At 42.6% G+C, this 21,631-nt stretch overlaps 1 protein-coding gene across 1 annotated transcript; it reads left to right on the forward strand.

Moving 5' to 3' along the window:
- The first annotated feature begins 2,683 nt into the window (after positions 1-2,683).
- Positions 2,684-20,297, forward strand: nufip2.L (nuclear FMR1 interacting protein 2 L homeolog). Its single transcript, NM_001097854.1, is given in 4 exon segments — positions 2,684-2,985; positions 12,365-14,047; positions 16,678-16,710; positions 19,156-20,297. Coding segments are annotated over 4 exon segments (1,986 nt in total). The 5' UTR covers positions 2,684-2,768; the 3' UTR covers positions 19,209-20,297.
- The last annotated feature ends 1,334 nt before the right edge of the window (positions 20,298-21,631 follow it).

Genomic DNA, 21,631 nt, shown 5'->3' on the forward strand with positions numbered 1-21,631 from the left:
GGCCGAAAAATCGTAAGATGTACGATCGTTCGAATCCCACTAACCGCACGATAATTTCAAAGGAATCGGTCGGGCTTCCCTAAAATCGGTCGTTCGGCAAGAACAATCGTCGCGTCTATGGGGAGCTTTAGACAAGTTGTTTGTTGACAGTGTCTTGAGATCTACTCCTCACCAGCTAAAGGTCTACAGGTAGATCCCGATCTACCTATTGGGCACCCCTGCTCTAATTAAAGGAGAAGGAAAGGTCAAATCATTGGGGTGCTATTTAACTAGGCACCCCCAGTAAATCCAGTTGATAACCTGCTACACCTGACTGGTGCTCCTCTTCTTCTTCAAAAATGAACTGTTTGCTGAAACGCTGCACCGCCACGTTTTTCCTGGTGGGCTTTAGCCAGCATGTTCCTAGTACAGATCTTTTTCCAAGATTTCTGTACTGCTAATGTGCCCTCCTAGAATTGGTGAGGGGACGGACACCAACCCCGGGTAGTAGGTGAGTGATTAAGGCTCTAAGACTGCACACCTGGCTGGTTTGGGTACTCCGTGTCGGATTGGGGGGCCCAGGGCACACCAGGCCTGCAGCCTCAGGGGCCGCCATAGCATCCCCCGGGCCCTTCCACAAGCAAAGTCCTCACTGCCCTCCCTCCCTCAGCGCACGTCAGTGTGACAGGGTTCAGGAAGGGAGGACAGGGAGTTCAGGGAGTGGATCTGGGCCGGCGGGCCCAAAAGTGCCGGAGCCCACCGGGTTTTTTTCCGGTGTCCTGCTGGCCCAGTCTGACTCAGTACTGAGTGCAACTGCTTCAGTTGTCAAAGGTCCATTCTGAGCATTCACAAAGTCACATTCAATTGTTGGGGACGGTGAAGATTTTTACTTTGGGGAACCTGGAGGGACAATACTTTATTTGTACTGTATGTCGCTGTTGTAGGAGATCACATATACACTAATTGTATACATACAGCACTTCTGCTACACAGAAGGTAAATGAGTGCTTCTTAATTGAGAACGAAAGGCAAAATCAGTGGGGGGGGGGGGCAAATATTAGGCGTCGGACATAGCAGAAAATGGTGCCTCAAGTGCAGTATTCCTGGCCTGTGCATTTTTTAAAGAAGAGAAATGTAGCACCAAGGAACTAGTTAAGCCACTAGGATCATAAGGGGAGGCCTAACAAACTGCCACCTGTCCCCTAGATTTTTCTAAGATTTTGCTACTTTCTTTGCAAAAGCTATTTGAAGCCTCTAATACTGCAGTTTTCTGAGTAGGGATGTATCATAATCAAATCCACTATTTTTGGATTCAGACGAATCCCAAACCAAATCTGAACCTTACACTGAATATGCAAATTAGGGTAAGGAAGTGGCAAAAAGAACTGCATGTGGAACCCCCCACCCCCATAATTTTCTTGTTTGTGTGATGAAAAGTAACACGATTTTAAGGATTCAGTTTGACCAGGTACTTCCAGTTGCTAGGGGCGTATGAGCAGGGGCGTAACAAGAGCGTGATAGGCCCCCCTGACAGTAATTTTTTCATAGGTGAGCATAGGCACTCCTGCCGAGTGGTCGCTCAGATGTCAATTAAAAGAAAGCAGTGGGGAGGGGGATTTGAAAGCTATAGAGGAAAAAGACCCTACGGTCTGGGCAGCCCTTTTACCCAGCCCCTCTTGTTACGGTGTCTGGGGCAGGCCTGGACTGGCAATCTGTGGGTTCTGGCAAATGCCAGAGGGGCTGCTATAAGGTGCCATAGAAATTCAGTATTTAGTGGGCTGGTGGGGACTGTTTGGGCCTCTGTGTACCTGAAATGCCAGGGCCTATTTTAATTCTCAGTCTGGACCTGGTCTGGGCCCACCAGAGCTGCTGCCTGGGTTCCTCTGGCCCAGCTGCAGCTCCTCCATATAGGACTGGCCAGGTCTGGACTGAGAATTAAAATAGGCCCTGGCATTTTGGGTACACAGAGGCCCAATCAGCCCACTAAATACTGACTTTCTATGGGACCTTATAGCAGCCTCTCTGGCATTAGCCAGAACCCACAGATTGCCAGTCCGGCCCTGGGACACAGCACATAGTGCACTTCCTCCTCGTGACCGAGATTTGGGTGGGGGAGGACTGGTACCCACATGTCACCACTGGGGTCGCTGGCCTGGGTCGGTGGAGGCAATGCGTCCCACCAAGTGTTTTATCCAAGTGTCCTGCTGGTCCAGCCCAACCCTGAGCACTTCCACATCCTACTTAGAAGGCCAAATCCTAAGCAGAATCCAGTGTTGTGAGCAACTCTAATGTAAGGGAATGAATTATAGAATAAAGCCAAGTGCCCCCACTACGCCTAGTCATCTCAGTCATCCCAGCAGCTCTGTGTACTACAGCTAATAATAGACTCGCATGTAATAACAGCTTCTTGCAATTGGTCCATTTCAGGGATAGGTTGCGAACCCCAAGAGTAGGAGGAGTGGGCGAGGCTCCCGGCATTGGGCTGTGTAAAGTTGTGCCTGGATGAAGCAGGACAAGCCATTAGTGCTGACGTTGGAGGGGCGGCCCTGCTGTGAGGGAGACGAGTTGTGCGGCAGCGAGGAGAGAGGGAGGGGCGTCGGCCAGGAAGGGGAGGGACATGTGGGAGGTGACAAGAGGCCTGATTGCGGGATAGAGACAGTCAATCATTTCTACAAAGTCCCTAAGCCAACCGGCTTGTCCTAGTGCAATAAGCAGCGCATCTGCTCCCTCACATCCACCCAGGGGCTCTGTGCTCTGCATCCAGCACAGGGGGAGCCCAGACACTTTCAATGGAGGAGCAGCCTGGCCAACAGCAGCATCACTACCAACCCCTTCACTCTCCGTCTTCTCACAGCCATTATTACTATTACAGCAACAGCCAGCAGCAGCACTCGCACAGCCCGCAGCATGGAGCACAAGGCAGCGCTAAATTGCAGCCCAAGAAGCCGCTGAAACATGAGCAGAAACACGCCCTACAGCTCCAGGAAACGCACCAGAAGAAAACAGGTCGGCGGCATCTGAGCCGGGGCTGGGGGGTCGGTAGATTGGGGGTCAGCAGAGCTGAGTGGTAAGGTGGGGCTCGCAGCGTAGCCGGCAGTTGGCTGAATGACAGCGCAGGGAATAGAATGTGTTTGCTGGGGGTACAGATTCCACCCAGAGAGGAGAAGGGGAGCCCCGGGCTGGAGGCTACAGGATCCCCGGGAGGAGCAGGGGGAGGGTTTGATAGGGAATCGCCTCGGGCCCCTCGGGGGAGAAGGTGCTTGTGTAACAGTTGCCTATTGTTATTGTGCACATCAGGAATGTCTGTCCTCCAGCAATAGAGACTCTGTATCCCCGCGGGAGTTGTAGTTGTGCAGCAGCTGGAGGCCGCTAGTCTGTATGGGGGAGCCTGGCAGCAATGCCCTCACTCCAGCCCTATAGATGCCGCTAATCAGCTGACTGAGGATCTCGTTGTGCCGGGAGCGACTAGAGGGCGCGCTGTGTTGGCAGAAGAGGGGCGATTACAGTAGCGGCGATTGTGGGGGTTTGCGCCTGTAGTAGAGCAGCCGCTGTACTAGAACTCGCAGCAGTCTGTGGTTCCTATAGCCCCGGTGCTGGTGCATTTATGGTCTCGGTAACCCCTTGTATTGAGGAAGCTCGGGATCGGCCGATTAAAGCCGGAGAGGGGGGATTCAGGCTCGAGGCCCACAGCCTTGACCTTGTTATTAAGCCTTGCCGGCTCCATGCTCTCCCCCCTGCCGCTGCGGACATGTGACTTCCCGGCAGGCTTGGCCCGTTACACCAGCGCTCTGCTTCCCTCCCCCGCCTTTCATTTGTGTTTCCCGTTGCCTCAACTCCGCCACGTCCCTTCCCCTCCCATTCCAACCAGTCAGCTGCTCGTGCGGCCTGTTACTGCCCTAGAGCCGGGAGCTCGCGCGAGGCAGCGCCACAGGAGTATTCTAGAAAGCGCTGGAAGGGCCCAGCTGACGTGTGTGTCTCAGAGCAGAGGGGGAGACTCCCTGGATTGGCGCTAATAGAGCAGCCATTATACAGCGCTCTTGTGAGATACTGCTCCCCGACACACCGCCTCTATTATTGGCTGAAATATTCTGTACTGCAACACTGTTTACACTGGGGCACCATGAAGGGGAAATAAATAACAATTGTTACTGTACAAATCCGGGTTCTCGAGGCTGGTACTATGAGGGCAAGAATGTCACAAGCTGTAGTTATTTTACCAGAAACTCTGTTTACCCACTTGCTACACTCTCTGGTTTTAGTTCCACAACCAATGTCTGAGGTGGAAATGTCTGAGGTATCACTATTCTGCCCCTCAGATCAGGCCCATGACCCCTAGAATTATTGTTGGGCCACACATGCTACAATCCCACTGGAAGCCAAAGGTGGAAGGGTAACTGGGAGTTGTTTCATTTACATCTGGAGGGCACAGGGTTTCCGACTCCACATCTAAACGCTCCATTTGGGAGATAGTTGGAGTTGTATAATAACAAAGATGCGTCTATGGTATAGGGTCTCCAAAAGTAAAGCGGTTACTCCCACATAGGGGAAGTGGCCCAGGTGCACCGCCCTTAGCCCTCAGCAACGGGGCGCGGACAAACCGAAAAACCAATTTAGGAGCAGGCACTCAATGAAGGAAAATTTTCACCAGGACAACAGTTTTAAAGTGAAGAAAGTTTATCGTGTCCGCAGCCTTACGCGTTTCGTGTCATAAACACTTAATCGTAGGCTACTTGGAGTTGTCCCATAGAAACTGGTGGCTGCTAATTCTCGGCCTACCAGGCTGTAGACGGTATCACAAAACCGTTTAAGCTGGGACCGCCGTATCTTAGGGCCCCATGAAGGGGAAATAAAAACAATTGCTACTTTACAAATCCAGTTTTTCTAGGCTGGTACTGTGATGGCAAGAAAGCTAAAAACGATCGTGTTTTTCCAGAAACATTGGTTACCCTACCCATCACCCTCTCTGGCTGTAGTTCAGCAGCAGATCTTAGGTGGGTGACGTTTCTGAAGCTTCATTATTCTTTCCTTCAGATTGGGGCCTGAGCTTTGGTCGGCCCATGGGCATTTATCAGTGCCGCTGGTGTGGGTGACACTGGAAACTGTTGTTTTGTGACTCTTGAGTGCCAACGCTTGTTAGCTCTATTTAGCAACCCTGTACCGAGAGAGGTAGAATAGAACCGTATTATGCTAAGTGCCAGGTTACTTCGATTTTTACTTTCTAGCACTAGGCGGTCCCACTGGAGACCTGCTGGCCAGATGTCACCCTGAGTGGTGAGCCTTCTTTCCGACTTAATTACCAATTTAATAACAGTATTCTGTTTATATGCTTACCACTACTTTTAAGAACAAGTTAGGCAAAACTGGACTGCAACTGACTAGCACTGACAATAAAGTAATGTATTATTTATTATCCTTTAATATTCTCCTTTAAGTGCTTGTGGTTCCCATCAGCTGCAGGACTGCTGACATTTGGCAAGACTCCCTTTCTTGTAGCATACATACTGGTAGGATTTCAATTAAGCATTTTATCAAACATTTACCTTTGAGCTTGTTAAAAAAAAGAAAAAAAAAAAAACCTTGAGTCATCAGTTAATACAAATTCAGATGGTCTAGTAAATGCCGGTCTTATACAGTAAGATTGGCCAGTATGCTCATTGGCCAATTGGACAGATTCTGAACAAGGGCCATACCCTTTCTATTCTGTTCAATAGGGCAGACTACATGCATTATGGAAAATTGTATGTGAATATTGTTCTGTTTATGACCAGCTTTAGGCCTGGTGATCTGAAGGCAGGTATTTAAATTTAAACAATAGCTAGTGAATCAGAACCTACAACAAAGACCCCTAAGGAAGTCATTACCTAGGTAAAAGTGCTTAGTATTACTCTGCAGATCCCAGGATGTCCGTGTGTACTCCATGAAAGTGCTGTTAAAGGAGGGCCTAAGTTCTAATAAGGCCAAAAGCCATCGAATTGGCTATTTCGACCGTCGACTTAGAATCAAACGATTCTAACTAAAAATCGTTCGAATATTCGACCATTCGATAGTCGAAGTACTGTCTCTTTAAAAAAAAAAAAAAAAAAAAAAAAAACCTTCAACCCCCTACTTCGCCTCCTAAAACCTACCTAACCTCAATGCTAGCCTATGGGGAACGTCCCCATAGGCTTTCTAAGGTTTTTTTGGTCGTAGAAAAATCGATCGATTGATTAAAATCCTTCAAATCGTTCTTCGATTTTTCGTTCGAATCGTCCATGATTTTTCGATCGAACTAATTTCGGTAAATCCTTCGATATTCAAAGTCGAAGGATTTACATTCGCCAGTCGAATATCGAGGGTTACTTAACCCTCGATATTCGACCATATGTAAATCTGCCCCTATGAGTAGCCTCTTTTTATACAAACCGTCCATACAATCCATTTCTGGTTTCTTTCTGCTCATCTTCTCTGTCCTCTAATATGTACATAAGTCTTAAGTTCTTCTGCGCCCTAGCCATCTAGGCATTGCTACCCACACTGAGACCAGTCCTAGCAAAGGAGAAGGACCTTCCACACGCCAGTTATATAGCTGTGCTCCTACCAGTGTCCGCAGCAATTATGTCTATATGCACACAAAGCTAAAGTTTTCCTTCAAACTACTTCCTGAACCAATTCTTGACTTGAGAACAAGGTTGTCTGATATCTTTAATGTGGCTTACCACATGCCATAGCCAAAATGGCCACAACTCTAGAGGTGTGCAGGATCTTTTTGAGTTGCGTTATTTTGGAGAGTGGAGGATCATTGGAGTGCTATCACCTATCTCAGGGTACCCAAGAGCCACATTCAAATATAAAAAGTGTTGGGGAGCAACACAAGCATGAATAAGGTTCCTGTGGGTGCTCAATAAGGTCTATAATTGGCTACTTGGAAGCCCTATGTCTTTGGCAGTACACCTGTGGTGGTTTTTTTTTTTTTTTTTTTTTTTTTTTTTTTTATGCAACCAAAACTTGCCTCCAAGCTTAGAATTCTAAATAAGCACCTGTAACATTGAAGGGGTTGGTGAACAACATGTTGCTCACAATTAACTTTTAATATGATGTAGAGTGTGATATTCACAATTGTTTTTAATTTTTATTTATTTTTTGTGGTTTTAGAGTTGTTTGGCTTTTTAATTCACCCACTCTCCAGTTTATAATTTCAGCAATCTGATTGCTAGGGTCCAAATTATCATGCACTGATTTGGATGAGACTGGAATAGGAATGGTAGAGGGTCGGAATAGAAAGTAGCAATAACAATAAGGGGCCCGTTTACTTAGCTCGAGTGAAGGAATAGAGGAAAAAAAAACTTTGAATTTGTTTTTTTTTTTTGGCTACTTCGACCATCGAATGGGCTACTTCGACCTTTGATTACGACTTCGACCGCCTAGTTCGCCACCTAAAAGCTACCGAAGTCAAAGTTAGCCTATGGGGAAGGTCCCCATAGGTTTAGCTATCTTTTTTTGGTCAAACAAAAATCATTCAATCGATGGATTAAAATCGTTCGAATGAATAGCGCTAAATCCTTCTACTTCGATATTCGAAGGATTTAACTTCGACAGTTGAATATCGAGGGATATTCGCCCTTAAGTAAATTTGCCCCTAAATGTGCAAGCCGTAAAGAGCATTTGTTTTTTAGATGCTAAAGCTGGAAAGAGGCAAAAGAGCATGGCAAATAAGAAATTGTAAAATATAGATAAGGACCAATTTCAAAGTTGCTAGGAATTGGACATTCTATCCCGATGTGTGGTTCAGATATGCGTGTTTTCCACTGTGCATTTAATATTTGATTTCCTCCATTTCCAATCTTTGTGAATAAAAATGATACAGGGAATTACTATGTTACCATTTCTTCTGACTCTTTAAAAAAAATAATCTCAATGAGAACGTCTGGTCCCTCTTTCTTGTAATGAAAGTAATTCTTCCGTATTTTCCATTGCTAATATGGCAGCTCCTGCTGTTAATTCTCATGCTCACCACACGAGCCTGGTTCCATGCCGGCTGCAAACCATTTTATCCCAACAAATGTCTGGTTCAAATCTTCTCAGGTATGAGCTTTGTAGCCTACTAATAAGGGGAGATTATTTGTAAAAGCATTTATTTCTGATCAAAGGATGCCCATAATGAAAAGCAAACCCGCAAGATGAAAAGAAATATGTGAAGCGGGTCTGAAAATTTATTTTAATAGGTAGAGTAAAGCATTGAGTCTACAGATGCAGAATTTTCTAAAGGTACAGGTATGGACCTGTTATCTGGAAATCCGTTATCCAGAATGCTCTGAATTACGGAAAGGCCGTCTCCCTTAGGGGTATATTTATCATAGAGTGAAGTTAAGAGATCGCCACAGTCCTCTAGAGCGAAATTCCGCCACTCTCCATTCATTTCTATGGGATTTTTAAAAGAGTATTTATTAATGGATGAAAGTTTAAGTTCATCCTTGGATAAATATGCCTTTTAAAATCCCATAGAAATGAAAGGAGAGTGGCAAAACTTCAATCTAGCAGATTGTGGCGATCTCTAACTAAAACAGTACTTTGTACTTGATCCAAACTAAGATGTAATTAATTCTTATTGGAAGCAGAACCAGCCTATTGGGTTTATTTAATGTTTACATGATTTTCTAGTAGACTTGGGTGTGAAGATCCAAATTAAGGAAATCCAGAAAACCGCAGGTTCCATGCACTCTGGATAATAGGTTCCATACCTGTATTTAAAAATTTACCAAAAAGGAACTCCCTCTAGATTTGAAATTTTTTCCAAAAAATAAAAGTATTTAAGTAGCTTGACATAAAAACATAGTAGTTCCTTCTTGGGGGTTCTAAGGGATTCAATTGTCCATGCAAAATCTGTTTGAATTTAAGATATACACAGGCTGACCCATATGGTATGTTTTAAAACTCCCTTTGTCCCCAAATGTCCTCAAATTTAAAGAAAAAAGTCATTACTTGTATAAAACACAAACTTTTTTGTGTTGTGCAATTTGCAGGGAGCTTGTTTGGCCGTTGAGCTCGGGTAACCTTTGCCTGTGCTTATAAACATCGGAGGTTATTCAGCAAAGAGTTGCTGACTCAGCTGGCCGTCAATTACCACTAATGACTTGGTATTTAGTATAATAATCCCCAAATGAATAATCGACTAGAATAACCCGATTGTATTAGAATACGCTGGCACTTTGCGACAGAACCAAGAACTCTTGCTTTGTAATGAAGTTGACATAGTGAATCTGGTATACATGAGATTCTGTAAAAGGCTTAAAATATTCTCGGCCAGTTCCTCATGCTGCGGAACCTCTCAACACATGATCAATCCAATTTTGTTGGTGTACTGCTGGGAAATGCTATTCTAGACACTTGTTTGTGTAAAAAAAAAAAAAAAGCTGCCTATCCCAACCTACACAATTTTTGGTACAAAATGTGCAATGTTTTAAAGTCTTGGGGGAGCGGTGAGACTTTTTCTTTTAAACTAACCAAAGTTGAAAGCTAACTAAAGTGCATCTGCCCATGTTTGGGGCCCTTTGACAGGCCTACCCGACCAATATTTGATTGAAAATCCAGGGCATTGTCAGGGCAATGACTGCATCACCTTTATGCTGTCCTCACCCCGGCAGCCTGTATTCTCAACCTAGTGAGTCGTTAAAGCCCAATATCGCCCACCTCAAGGTTTCTTTTATATCTTATAATGTATAGCCAGCTTAAAGCTGACCATAGATGTTCCAGTAATATTGTTTCTTACAATTGTTGGTACATGTGTGATGACCCACCAATCCTTAAAGTGGCCCTGTCGCCCAGACACACAAATCTGTATAATAAAAGTCCTTTTCAAATTAAACATGAAATCCAATTTCTATTTTTTATTAAAGCATTCATAAACTGTTGTAAGCTCATTTAAAAATCTCAGCTGTCAATCAAATATTGTCTGCCCCTCCTCTATGCCTTAGAGGCGGGGCAGACAATTACTTTCACTTTCCATTCAGCACTTCCTAGATGTCATTGCACTTCACACATTCCCCCGTTCTCTTCATTAAATTGTGTAGCCAGTGCATGGGGATGGACATTGTGTCCCCAATTCTGGTGCACAAACCAGATTCTGAGATGATACAAGGCTTGCCTTAATAATTGTGTTCACAAAATGGCTCCTGCCTGCTTGCTATAATTATGAATTCCCAGACTGAAGGAAACAAGATTTAAATAATTTCTATAGTGCAATTCGTTCATTTTGCTTGACTAATGTGATTAAAATAGGATTCTGAATAATTTTTTTGGCTGACAGGTCCCCTTTAAATATATCCATGCCTGATTGGCTGGTTCAGTAATACTGCTGGTTTAGGAGCTGCATCTCCTCTTAACTTGCTTTTCTGATTGTTCATGCTCTTGCACAAACAATTGGAACAACAGGAAAGTGGCTGTACTAAATGTGGCCCCAAAAACACTCTCTGGCTGTTCGGTCCATGGATGATGGCCAGACATGATATCGATCCCAACGAATCTGCAAATTAGTAAATCTGTATTGCACCCCATTTGTTTTTACTTGTTTGGCTCTCTGGCTGTTCGGTCCATGGATGATGGACAGACATGATATCCATTCCAATGAATCGGCAACTTAGTAAATCTGTATTGCACCCCTTGTATTTTTACTTGTTTGGCTGGGTGGCAAAAAGAAGAGATCTTTGCCAGATGCTAGCTATGGTTGAACCAAGCATTTGGCTTAGTGATGTGTGGGTCAGAGTTTTCCTGACCCGCAACTGACCCCAACCCGCCCTGCTGCCATCTGTGCCCACCCGCGCTTCTGGGGTCCTTTTATAGACCCACACTGACCTGCCCCGCCGATGACGTCACAAAAGGGGCGGGGCAAGCAGACGCAAGACTATAAAACCGGAAGTCGGATGCCGGCATTTGAAGGTGGCAGGCGTGGAGAGCAGGAAAAGAGCTCAACCCACACCCAACCGCGAGGAACAGTGCGAGGTCGACCCAAACCCGCCTGACCCACGGGTAGCACATCACTAATTTGGGCCATAGGCTTGAAATGGTCCACAGGTATTTCTGTGTGCAGTCGTTTTTAAAGCCGCCTAAAAATTAATTACACCTAAAAATTGATCTAGATTTCTCTTTTTGTATTTCAGCTTTATTTTTATATATTTTTTTTTTTTTTTGTGGGATCTATAAGGTGTAAGAATCACACACATATTAAAATGTATTTTTCTTAGAGCACAAAAACCATGTAGTTTCTTCAGATTGCCCCCTAGGAAACAATGAAACCTATGTAGTAGGCCGCCATAATTAGGTCCGCTATACGTAGCTGTTGTGACTGAAGGTTCTGGAATGCTGGAAATGTCTGAAGGATGGGGTGGTACCCAGAGCAAGCATTCAGATGCTTGCCTTCATTATATAAACTACATGAAACCATAGCAATCTAACTGCTGATTGGTTGCCGTGGTTTACAGCACTAGGCCAAAATGGTGCTAATATTACAGAGTAACTACGGAGTGTACAAAATTTGACAGTTGCTGTAATTAGGACAGACTGACAGCAGAATTACAGTTATAGTTTGTGTTTTATACAATTTCTCATGGGTTGGTGTAGGAATATCAGACATGTGACACACATCTGATGTTTGTTCCCTGCTCTCGTAATAGGAAACTGGAGCATTCACACACCTACCAATTGCCATGATCCATGGAGACCAACGTTCCCCAGAGGATCTGTGCAGTTACCGTGTTTTCAGTTTGATGGGCTAGAAACCATGTTCTGGGTGTCTTATGTAAATTTTATTCAAACAAATCCAGGGACTGGAGTCCAAGTCGAACACTTCATGCACAGACCGCATTTAACCCATCGCATGCCAGCAAGCGTCAAATCTATGGCACAGACCTAAAAGTAGCTTCAGGCCAGTGCTGTTTGTTTTATTTCTGGGTTGCCTTTCTATCTATGCCGCTCCACATGTTTAATGGTAACACACAGCATTGTCTCCTATAGGCAATGTAGGTATTGATGCAATTCCATTTGTCTGTAGATAAATGGTTCCAGATGATACCTTTGCTTATTGTAGTTGTTCTTAACATTCATCCTGCTGTTAGATGCATCTCTTTGTGATAACTGTTATTTTGTGATTGCGATGGCCTTTGACCTTTTAGGCTTTTCATAAAGCTATTTTGAAGATGTCTTTGGGTTTAGTCTTTCATATTTATGTTTTAATGGGTTGGGTTTATTATGCATTTATATAATATAACTTTGAGCTACTATAAAGACTAAACCCCAAGCTGTTCCAAGTGGCTCTGTCACGTAAAAGAACACAAATAACTTCATGTGTTTGAAGTAGGATCTGGTGGCCTTGGTACTTGTTTGGTGTGCTTATGCTGTTCTTTTCCTTCCCTAGGCCATGGAGACCTAAATGGTACTGCAACAGGAAGATACTCCTCTCCAAAGACCCTGGACTCGGAAAAGGCTGCAAGTCAGACTGCTTCTCTGGTTACTAACGGGAGCCAACAAGTTGTCGACAGCAACGTCAACTCCAAGCATTCTTCTAAGGCCCTCAGCTTTGGGAAAAGTGGAAGCAAAGTTAAAACCTTGCTTCATAAAAACACTATGGACAAAAAGAATGAGAAGTCTTACGAAAGCAAACCTAAGGAGAACAAACACATAGACAAGTTGGAGGCTGGACCCATTCAGAATGGTTTGCTGGCAAACAACTCTGGATATATAATTAATGGTTTTGTGAGTAAAGGTGCTGAAAATGATGGCAGTGGCTCTGAGAGTGGCTACGCTACACCTAAAAAAAGGAAAGCCAGGTGCAGCAATGCCAAGGGTGCCGAGGGGTCTAGCTTTGTAATAGACAAAATGATTGACTCTGATGTCAAATTTGAGTCTGAGAACTCTAAGTCGGATTTATTTGTTGACCAGAAAGGAGGAGCTAGACTGGACAATGGAAAGGCCTCTTGGAAATGTGAGGCTGCAGCCTCTGGAGCTGGTCGGGGTAAACTAAACTCTGTAGATCTGCAGAGGAAAAACTCTGATACCAAACCTGTAACAGGAAAGAAATTTGATGACCGGCCCAAGGGCAAAGCTTCTACAACATCCTCCTCAAAGGAGGACTCCTGGTCATTGTTTAAGCCTCCCCCTGTTTTTCCAGTGGACAACAGCAGCGCTAAAATCGTTCCTAAAATAAGTTATGCAAGCAAAGTTAAGGAAAACCTCAACAAAGCAGCCTTGAACAACTCTGCTTCACCATCTTCCCATGCATTTTCTCTGTCAGCTGGGGAGGTTCCAACTTTGAACTGTGTTTCCCAGGTTCCCATGTCTGCCATGAAGTCGGTATCTACAGCTAACTTTTCCAATGGGACCCTTATAGTAGGACCTGATGGAAGTTTCTTGGCCACTGCTGCTAGTACTGTATCACACACACTGCCTGCGGGAGCAGAAACTTTGCCCACAGATATACCTTTTGCCCCAACACTCAATGAACAAAAAAAGCCTAGCCTTTTAACTTACCCTTTAAATATGCAACAAGCACTGCCGGATACAATGCAGGGGGAACTGTCCGGTCAGTCAAATCAACAAAGCCTGGGTGAAATTTTTCAGAACCAGTGGGGCTTATCTTTTATAAATGAACCCAGTGCAGGTCCAGATGCTGGGGTGGACAAGCCTTCACATGGGCAGATGGTCTGGGAGCACACCATCCCATCAGCTTCACAGGGTGCTGAAGTTGCTGCCTCAGGAAATGAGCGCCCAGTTTTCCCCAAGGCCTATGACCTCGAGAAACGGACTAGCCCTCAGGTTCCAGAAAGTTCTACCGTGAAAACAACTGTTGATTCTGGGGACGAGGGGTCTGGATTGTGTTCAGACCTGCAGCACTTAGGGGAGCCACAGAAGACTGATGCTGCTAGTCTGGGTTGTTTAGTGTTTCAGTCCAAGGTCTATGAGTTAGATATTTCGCTCCAGGCCCCCCTGAAAATGGCTTTACAGACCTCCGCCAAAGATAAGAGGTACCATGCAGGCCTTGAACGGAAAGATGGCTGTGGTTCTTTCGACCTGAGGGCTGCTATTCTCTATCACACTAAAGGTAATACATTTGCTTCCCTCATGTAAAAAACTTGCTTAAGTGCAATAACTGTTAAACATGTATTAAAATGTACCTAAAATGAGCTGGTTAAGATGATAATTTGGATTTAAAAGTATAAAGGCTGACAAACCGTTTAATCTTATAAAACAGTCTAATTTTTTCTTAAAGGAACAGTTCAGTGCAAAAATAAAAACTGGGTGAATAGACTGTGCAGAATAAAAAAAAATCTATTAACCCAGTTTTTAATTTTTATACTGAACAATTCCTTTAAAACTTAGTTTCATTCAGTCCAGTGACTGGGCAGACAGTATATGTATTTTGACATAGAAGTGTAGAAATTGAAGCTGCTCTGTGTTACCAACTTCCTGGTTCTTGCAACTTTTCTCAACATGAGCACAGTAAATATGCCTAATTTTCTAATGATTTGCTATTACAAAGCAAATCTCCTCTTCTTCGGGGCAATATAATCTCCCCGATCTGCCTTCCACCGGCTAAATTGTAAATCACCTGGGGGCGGGCACTCGGATCACTTCGTTTTTCATAATTGCCTCACGAGGAAACTTTGGAAAACTAAGTGCTCCTAGTGCCTGCCCCCAGGTGATTTTCATTTTAGCCAGAGGAAGGCAGATCGGGGAGATTAGTCGCCCTGAAGAAGAGGAGATTTCTCGACTGGTGACTTCTCCCCGAATCTGCCCGTGTGCCCCGACCCTAAAGGGTCGTGGTCACCTTAGACTGGTACAGAAGCCTAACATAATATGCATAATTTCTAGCCTAATTCTTTGATCTTTAGTTTCTTTTGTAAATCCCAAGGAATGTGTAGCCTAAAGGCAAAATGTGCCCTTTTTCTAAAGATAGACGGTACTGATTGTGTATTGGCTTTCTTTGCATGTTTACATAGGTGCATGTTAGTGGGAGTGTCCTGTGTTTCTTTGCAACACTGTGCCTTTAAATAGACAAATGTGTGTCCTGAGCATTTCTTGGGAAATAAATAGTCTGAGACTGAAACCTTTGCTTTGTTTTACCCAGTGTTATATTATTTGCTGGATGTGAACCCCAAAAACAACTTGATGTAAACTTACTCCTGTTGCTTGCAGACACTTTGAAAGATTTGTATTGGCAATCTAAAATTGCTGATATTTCAGAAACTACTAAAAGCAGGAAATTATTGTAAATTGTACACACTCTTAATACGTTTTCAACAAGTCATTTTTGGGTTTAGATCTTGTTAGGTCACATGGATCACTTAAAGGGCATGTAAAGGCAAAAAAATAGTCCCATTTTTACTTTCTTTAATGAAAAATAAACCCATCTCCAATATACTTTAATTAAAAAATGTGTATCGTTTTTAAAAGAAACCTGACTGTATGCAGTGAAATTCTCCCTTCATTTACTGCTGTGGATAGGAATTGTCAGATGGTCGCTAACTGCTGAGCAGGGAAACAATCATACTTATGAACAGCAGGGGGAGCCCCCGCCTTCCCAGCCATGCAGAACTCAAGCAGCTTTGTTTATGACGATCCCTAAGCAGCCCAGACCACACTGAGCATGTGCACAGTCTTAGTCTTGCAAAGATGTTTAACAAAGTTACAAGATGGTGACCGCCTGTACCCAACTTTGAAAGCATAAATTATTTGTTCGATTAGGCTTGTGGTGCAGTAAGTACATGTTTATATTTAGTATACAAAATACAGCATTTCTAGCCTTATGCTATTTTAGACTTTACATGCCCTTTAAGGCAGTGTAACTACCCTGTAAGTATTTCGCAAAAACTTCCATAAACATTCCATTTAATATAAAGCCTGTTCCCTGCGTCACACTCCCAACAGCAGTAACTGCGCTAGTGATGGGTTTGGTGTTGAGTGCTAGAATGGTTTTATAAGCTGCTCTTGTTGTGTAAGTGCTAACCTAGTGTTCCCTGCCCAACCTATGCTATATTTTTAAAGGGAAAATTACATATTTTTTTTGTATCTACAATTATAGTTGTTTATGCAGAATCTAATATAATTTAATTCAGTGACTTTTAAAGCAGTAAAGGTACAACTATTGACCTGCAGATGCGTGCGCATGACCGTGCAAGGGAATTGAGATTGTTAGCTCTGTTGAGAAAGGGGCTTCATATAGCGCGACAGACCTTCTGTTGGAGATTATCTAAACTCGCTAGATTAACTGCATCATCGGTACCCATGTTTATTGTGTACCAAATAGTGACTTGTGTTCTAGTCCACAGGGTGTGGTTATAAGTAACGTTAAGGGTCAGGGCACACACTCCGATTCTGGGAGATTAGTCGCCCGGCAACTAATCTCCCCGAACTGCCTCCCTTCGGCTAGTATGTAAATTGCAGACGGGAAGGCACTCTGAGCGTGTCGTTTTCCAAAGTTGCCTCACTAGGAAACTTCGGGTGACTTCGGAAAACGAAGCGCTCAGAGTGCCATCCCACCGGCGATTTACATTCTAGCTGGGGGAAGGCAGATCGGGGAGATTAGTTGCCCCAAAGAAGAGATTTGTCGCCGGGCGACTAATCTCCCCGAATCTGAGCGTGTGCCCTGACCCTAAAAAGTAACTTTAATTATTTTTTATATAACGCTGAACCCTAATGTATATGTGGTTTTTTTTTTTCCTCTCTTTGCAGAAATGGAATCTATTTTGAATTTGCAAAAACAAGGTAAGTCCTGGTCTCAATTCAGGCGATTCTCATTTGTACCACACTGATGCACTCCTAGTGCAGCCCTCAACAAATCACAGGTTTGCTCTTAATGAAGCCGGCCATTTGGAATTAGTTCTGGAGACACGGTAACAACTCACTGGTATTTTACTGCAGAGTTAACACAGTTCATGGAGTTCAATGCCCTCCTGCACAAAGCGTGGCACTTGATGTTATTTTTCATCAAAAACACTGAGTCATGCTGTGATACCTGAAACACTTTGGCAAGGCCAAAGACTCATGAGGCTAACAATAGCCAAGAGGGTCTCTACGGGTAATCGGGATAAGCACCTGCCAAAGGCTTTTTAAAGGGACCGGTCACCCACACATAAAACACTGTATAGGTGTGGCAGTAAATTAATTTAACTTTCCATTTCAGAACATTCAATATGTCCCTGCTCTGCTTTTCATGGTCTATAATTGGGAACCTAATGTCTACGCCTATGCACAGGCTACAGTGTCTTGTCACATACACAAAATTTTGGGTTGATACAAAACTTGTCTTAATAACAGCGTTCACAAAATGGCTCCTGCCTGCTTGCTGTAATTGTAAATTCTAAGACTGAAGGAAACAAGATTGAAATAATTTTTATAGTGAAAGTAAAGTTTACTTTGCTCAACTAACATGATAGAAAACAATTTGGAATTGTTTCTTAGGGTGACAGGCCCCCTTTAACCAAATATTTCATGAGACGCAGTTTGGAACTGAACTGAACCAACATCCCACAATGTCCAAGCAGAGGATGTTCTACATAGTAGAGTTCATTATACCCAGATACTAGCAAAGTAATCCTGTCATCACAAAATCCATGATTTCCCAATGGGCATTACCGTTGCTAGTAATACAGGTATGGGGACCTGTTATCCAGAATGCTTGGGGCCTGGTGTTTTCCGGATAATGGATCTTTCCATAATTTGGATCTTCATACCTTTAAGTCTATTAGAAAATTATGTGAATATTAAATAAACCCAATAGGCTGGTTTTGTTTTCAATAAGGATTAATTATATCTTCGTTTGGATCAAGTATATGGTTCTGTTTTATTGTTACAGAGAAAAGGGAAATTATTTTAAAAAATTTGGATAAAATTCTATGGGAGAAGGCCTCTCTGTAATTCTGAACTTTCCGGATAACTGGTTTCCCAATAATGGATCCCATACCTATAATTTAATGTGCAATCCAAGAATTAGGATTTGCCATAGACATTTACATAGCAGAAAGTGAGTGACAGTGCTATGTGACAAATGCTGGATCAAACCCTTTTTGTGCAATTTTGATAGATATGGGATCTGTTATCCAGAATGCTCGGGACCTGGGTTTTCTGGATAATGGATTTTTCCATAGACTTAAGATCTTCATATCTTAAGTCTACTAGAAAATCATTTAAACACCCAATAGGCTGGTTTTGCTTCTGATAAGTATTAATTATATCTTAGTTGGGATCAAGTTACTGTTTTATTATTATTATTTATTATTACAGAGAAAAGGGAATTGAGTTTTAAAAAAATTGGATACAAGTCTATTTTAGACGGCCACCCTGTAATTTACAGGGATTCTGTCAGGATTTTTATGAAGTTGTTTTTATTTCTAAAATACAATGTTTACACTCCGTTTTCCTGGCAATATCGCTTGAAATGGTGTTTTTAGTTGATGGACAAATTGTACATTTAAATGATTGTTTCGATATAATCGTGGTCTCACTATAATGAAAATATCTTTTAAAAATCTTTAAATCTTTGGCCAGCTTTACCTTCCCTTTGTTCTGCTGTGAGGCTGCTGGGGCTGAACTTGTAGTACAGCAGTAAAGAGTGACTGAAGTATCAGAGCACAAGTCGCGTGACTGGGGGCAGCTGGGAAACTGATAATGTCTAGCCCCATGTCAGATTTCAAAATTAAATCTAAAAAAAGTCTGTTTGCTCTATTGAAAAATCGATTTCATAGCATAATTCTGCTGGAGCAGCACTATTAACTGGTGCGTTTTGAAAAAAACATATTTTCCCATGACATTATCCCTTTAAGCACTTGGGTGACCTTGCCTTTCCCCATCAGGTGTTAAAGGACAAGGAAAAGCAATTTGTTACACACCTCAAAATAAATCTAATCGCTATCTGGGGACGCCAGGCCTGCACTCTTCTCTTATGTAACAAACGCATCGGCCTGTGCTATGGTATTTTCCATGTCTGCACTGTGCTGCAGGGATGGGACCAGTAGGCAAAATAAATATTTGGGTAGGGTGAATAAAATTGTACTAGATGTTACCACAAAAACAAAAACAAATGCTCTGATCTGTGCATGTGATCTATGTACGTTGCCTTTATGGTCTATGTTTCCATATTTATAACCATCTGCCAAGATTTATTGTGGTTCAGCCCATTTCAGTAAAATCCATCTCCCCTTTTCGTTTCAGATCCCAGTAGTATAATCACTTATAACGAAGCCATGGATCATCCTGAACACTGAGATTAGCACATTGGACTGCTGGCGTTCCTTTTCCTATGCCATTTCACCTGTGCATGAGAGACACCTGGCTACCGTGCCCACGTTCAGTATCTTCAGTGCAACAGAGGAATAAAAGCATACATAGAATCGTTGGATATATATATATATATATACACATAAATATATATATATTTTGTTTAGATAACTATGTATAGAAAAATCTATTGACATATATATATAAAAAAATATATATATAGTTATTTAAACAAATTACAAAAAGAGACTCGTCTGATTTAATCAGGAAAATATTCTTTTTTTTCCCTAGGGATAAACAGAAATTATTTGAACATTGATACATTTCATTTTTCCGTCACTTTTTTTTTTTTTATTAAATTTTCTTCCCTTCACCCCCAAATCTGTGCTGCGTTGAAGACAGAAGGGAATGGTGTTTAGAAGAAGCAGCAGCAGCATCGCAGATGCTTTTACCATTGTCCTACCTGGCATGGAGAAAATTGCACAGGAGTAAAAATGTTAAAAAAAAAAAAGAAATCTACTTATTTGCCAATGAAAGGATGAGCTGCAAAGTATTCTGGGAAAAAGTACCGGTTGCTTCAGTCTTATCCTTTATGCTATGTCTTGTTCTTTGGCTTGTCCTTGCAGATATGCTTGGAAAAGACAGACGGATTTCTAGATATACATAACAATTATTATTTTATTTTTTTCCTCTTGTTTGGATTTACAAAGGAACAAAACATCGTAAAAGGACAACCGAATAGAAACCGGAATCGTGATCCCTGTTTGAGTTATTTGGTATATATGTTTTTTGGGTTTTTTTTTTTTTCCGTTTCTTAAACTGGATACAGTCACGGTCCTTTTGGCTCTGGAAACTTCTGTGGCGAGCGGGTTTTCTTTGGTTTGACCTTTTTGTTTTTGATTTTTTGGACTTTGTTTCTCATCCATCGACGAAACACAAGAAAAACGCTTTAAGACATTAGAATAATAGAAGATGAAAAAAAATTGAGAAAAAAAAAAAAAAAAGTAAAAACGCAAAAGAAAAGTAATCTATTTAGGCATTTAATATATTTAAAAGATCTATTAAAAAAAAAAAAAGAGAGAGAGAAAACAAGTCAGATGCGTTCCCTGGGTTTGCCGTTCAGCAGGGGAGCGAGTAGATGGAAGCTGCTCGGAACTGCGGCTGCTTCACCTTCCGTGTGTGGCTAATACCTAACCATGACTTGCTTTTAATCATTTCATTTCCTTCTCCTGCTTTAACTCTTCCCGTGTTGGATGGGATGTCCGCTCATTGTCCAACTACTCCATGTTGTTTAGCTTCCAATTCTCGGAAGGGTTACAGTTCAGCTTTTTGTTTTATAGTTCTAACCCTGTATGCTTCAGCTGGCATCACTTATAATCTGGTTATTATTTTTTTTGTTATAAATTGGCCGAGCCCTCGCTGTATGACGGCTGTGCGGAAAACAGGACTCTAGCAAATAAAGGCATTGACCCTTTCGAAGACGAGAGAGGCTTGCAATGCATCGAGTAACGAGGCAGTCTTATGCATAGAGTCCGTTCTACTGAAACTGTCAGATTCCTTCATTTTAACAGGCATGTTGTAACCCTGAATGGTGGGAGGGGTCTAATTTTAGCACTAATCTTTAGCACTTTGATTAAAATCTAAAACCCCCACCCCCTTTCACCACTAACATCTTTTCTGACCTCTGTAACGGGTTGGTCGGTGAGCAGTGTCGTTCTGTGATCTTCTTTCCTCCCATAACCCAGAAGCACAGGGTGCCAGGCCTTCATAACTGTACATACGCCTGGCTCCTGCCACTGAAAGGTGCTATAGATATAGAACATAGATAGGTTTAATTATTCATTTTATGTTGCGGGCCCCTCCAGCAAGTGATGGGGTTAATTTCTTGGCTGCACAAAGTTATTTTTAATGGCAGACGTTTCTACCAGTGTTTAACCCACTTAACTTGTTTGCTGCCAACCAGCAAGTTGGGGGAAATATGGCGGATAACCGCCATCGTTGTTGCTTTTGGGCTAAGCCACAACCGCGGGGGAACACATATCACAAAACCTTGGGTGCAAAATATAGACCATTTACCACTAAAAACACGCAAAGTATTGTTGTGTGCAAATGCCCGTGATTGGCTGACCCTGTACCTGGCTTTCATGTTTGGTTTTCTTTTGTTCTGTGCAACTGCCAGTCTGTGCTGTAACAAAAAAACAGTCCATATGTTGTATATGCCTATACTATGTATGTCTACTTAAGCTGGCCTAAAAAGTGTGAAACATGATATATATTAATGGGACCTGCCATGGAGTTCATATATTTATTGGCATATTATCTGGTTTTCTTCAGTGTTTCATGTAGACTGCTGCAGCATGGCATCTCCTTTTAATAAAAAAAAAAAAAAAAAATATATATATATATATAT

Source organism: Xenopus laevis, chromosome 2L, assembly GCF_017654675.1.
Source record: "Xenopus laevis strain J_2021 chromosome 2L, Xenopus_laevis_v10.1, whole genome shotgun sequence".
NCBI lineage: Eukaryota > Metazoa > Chordata > Amphibia > Anura > Pipidae > Xenopus > Xenopus laevis.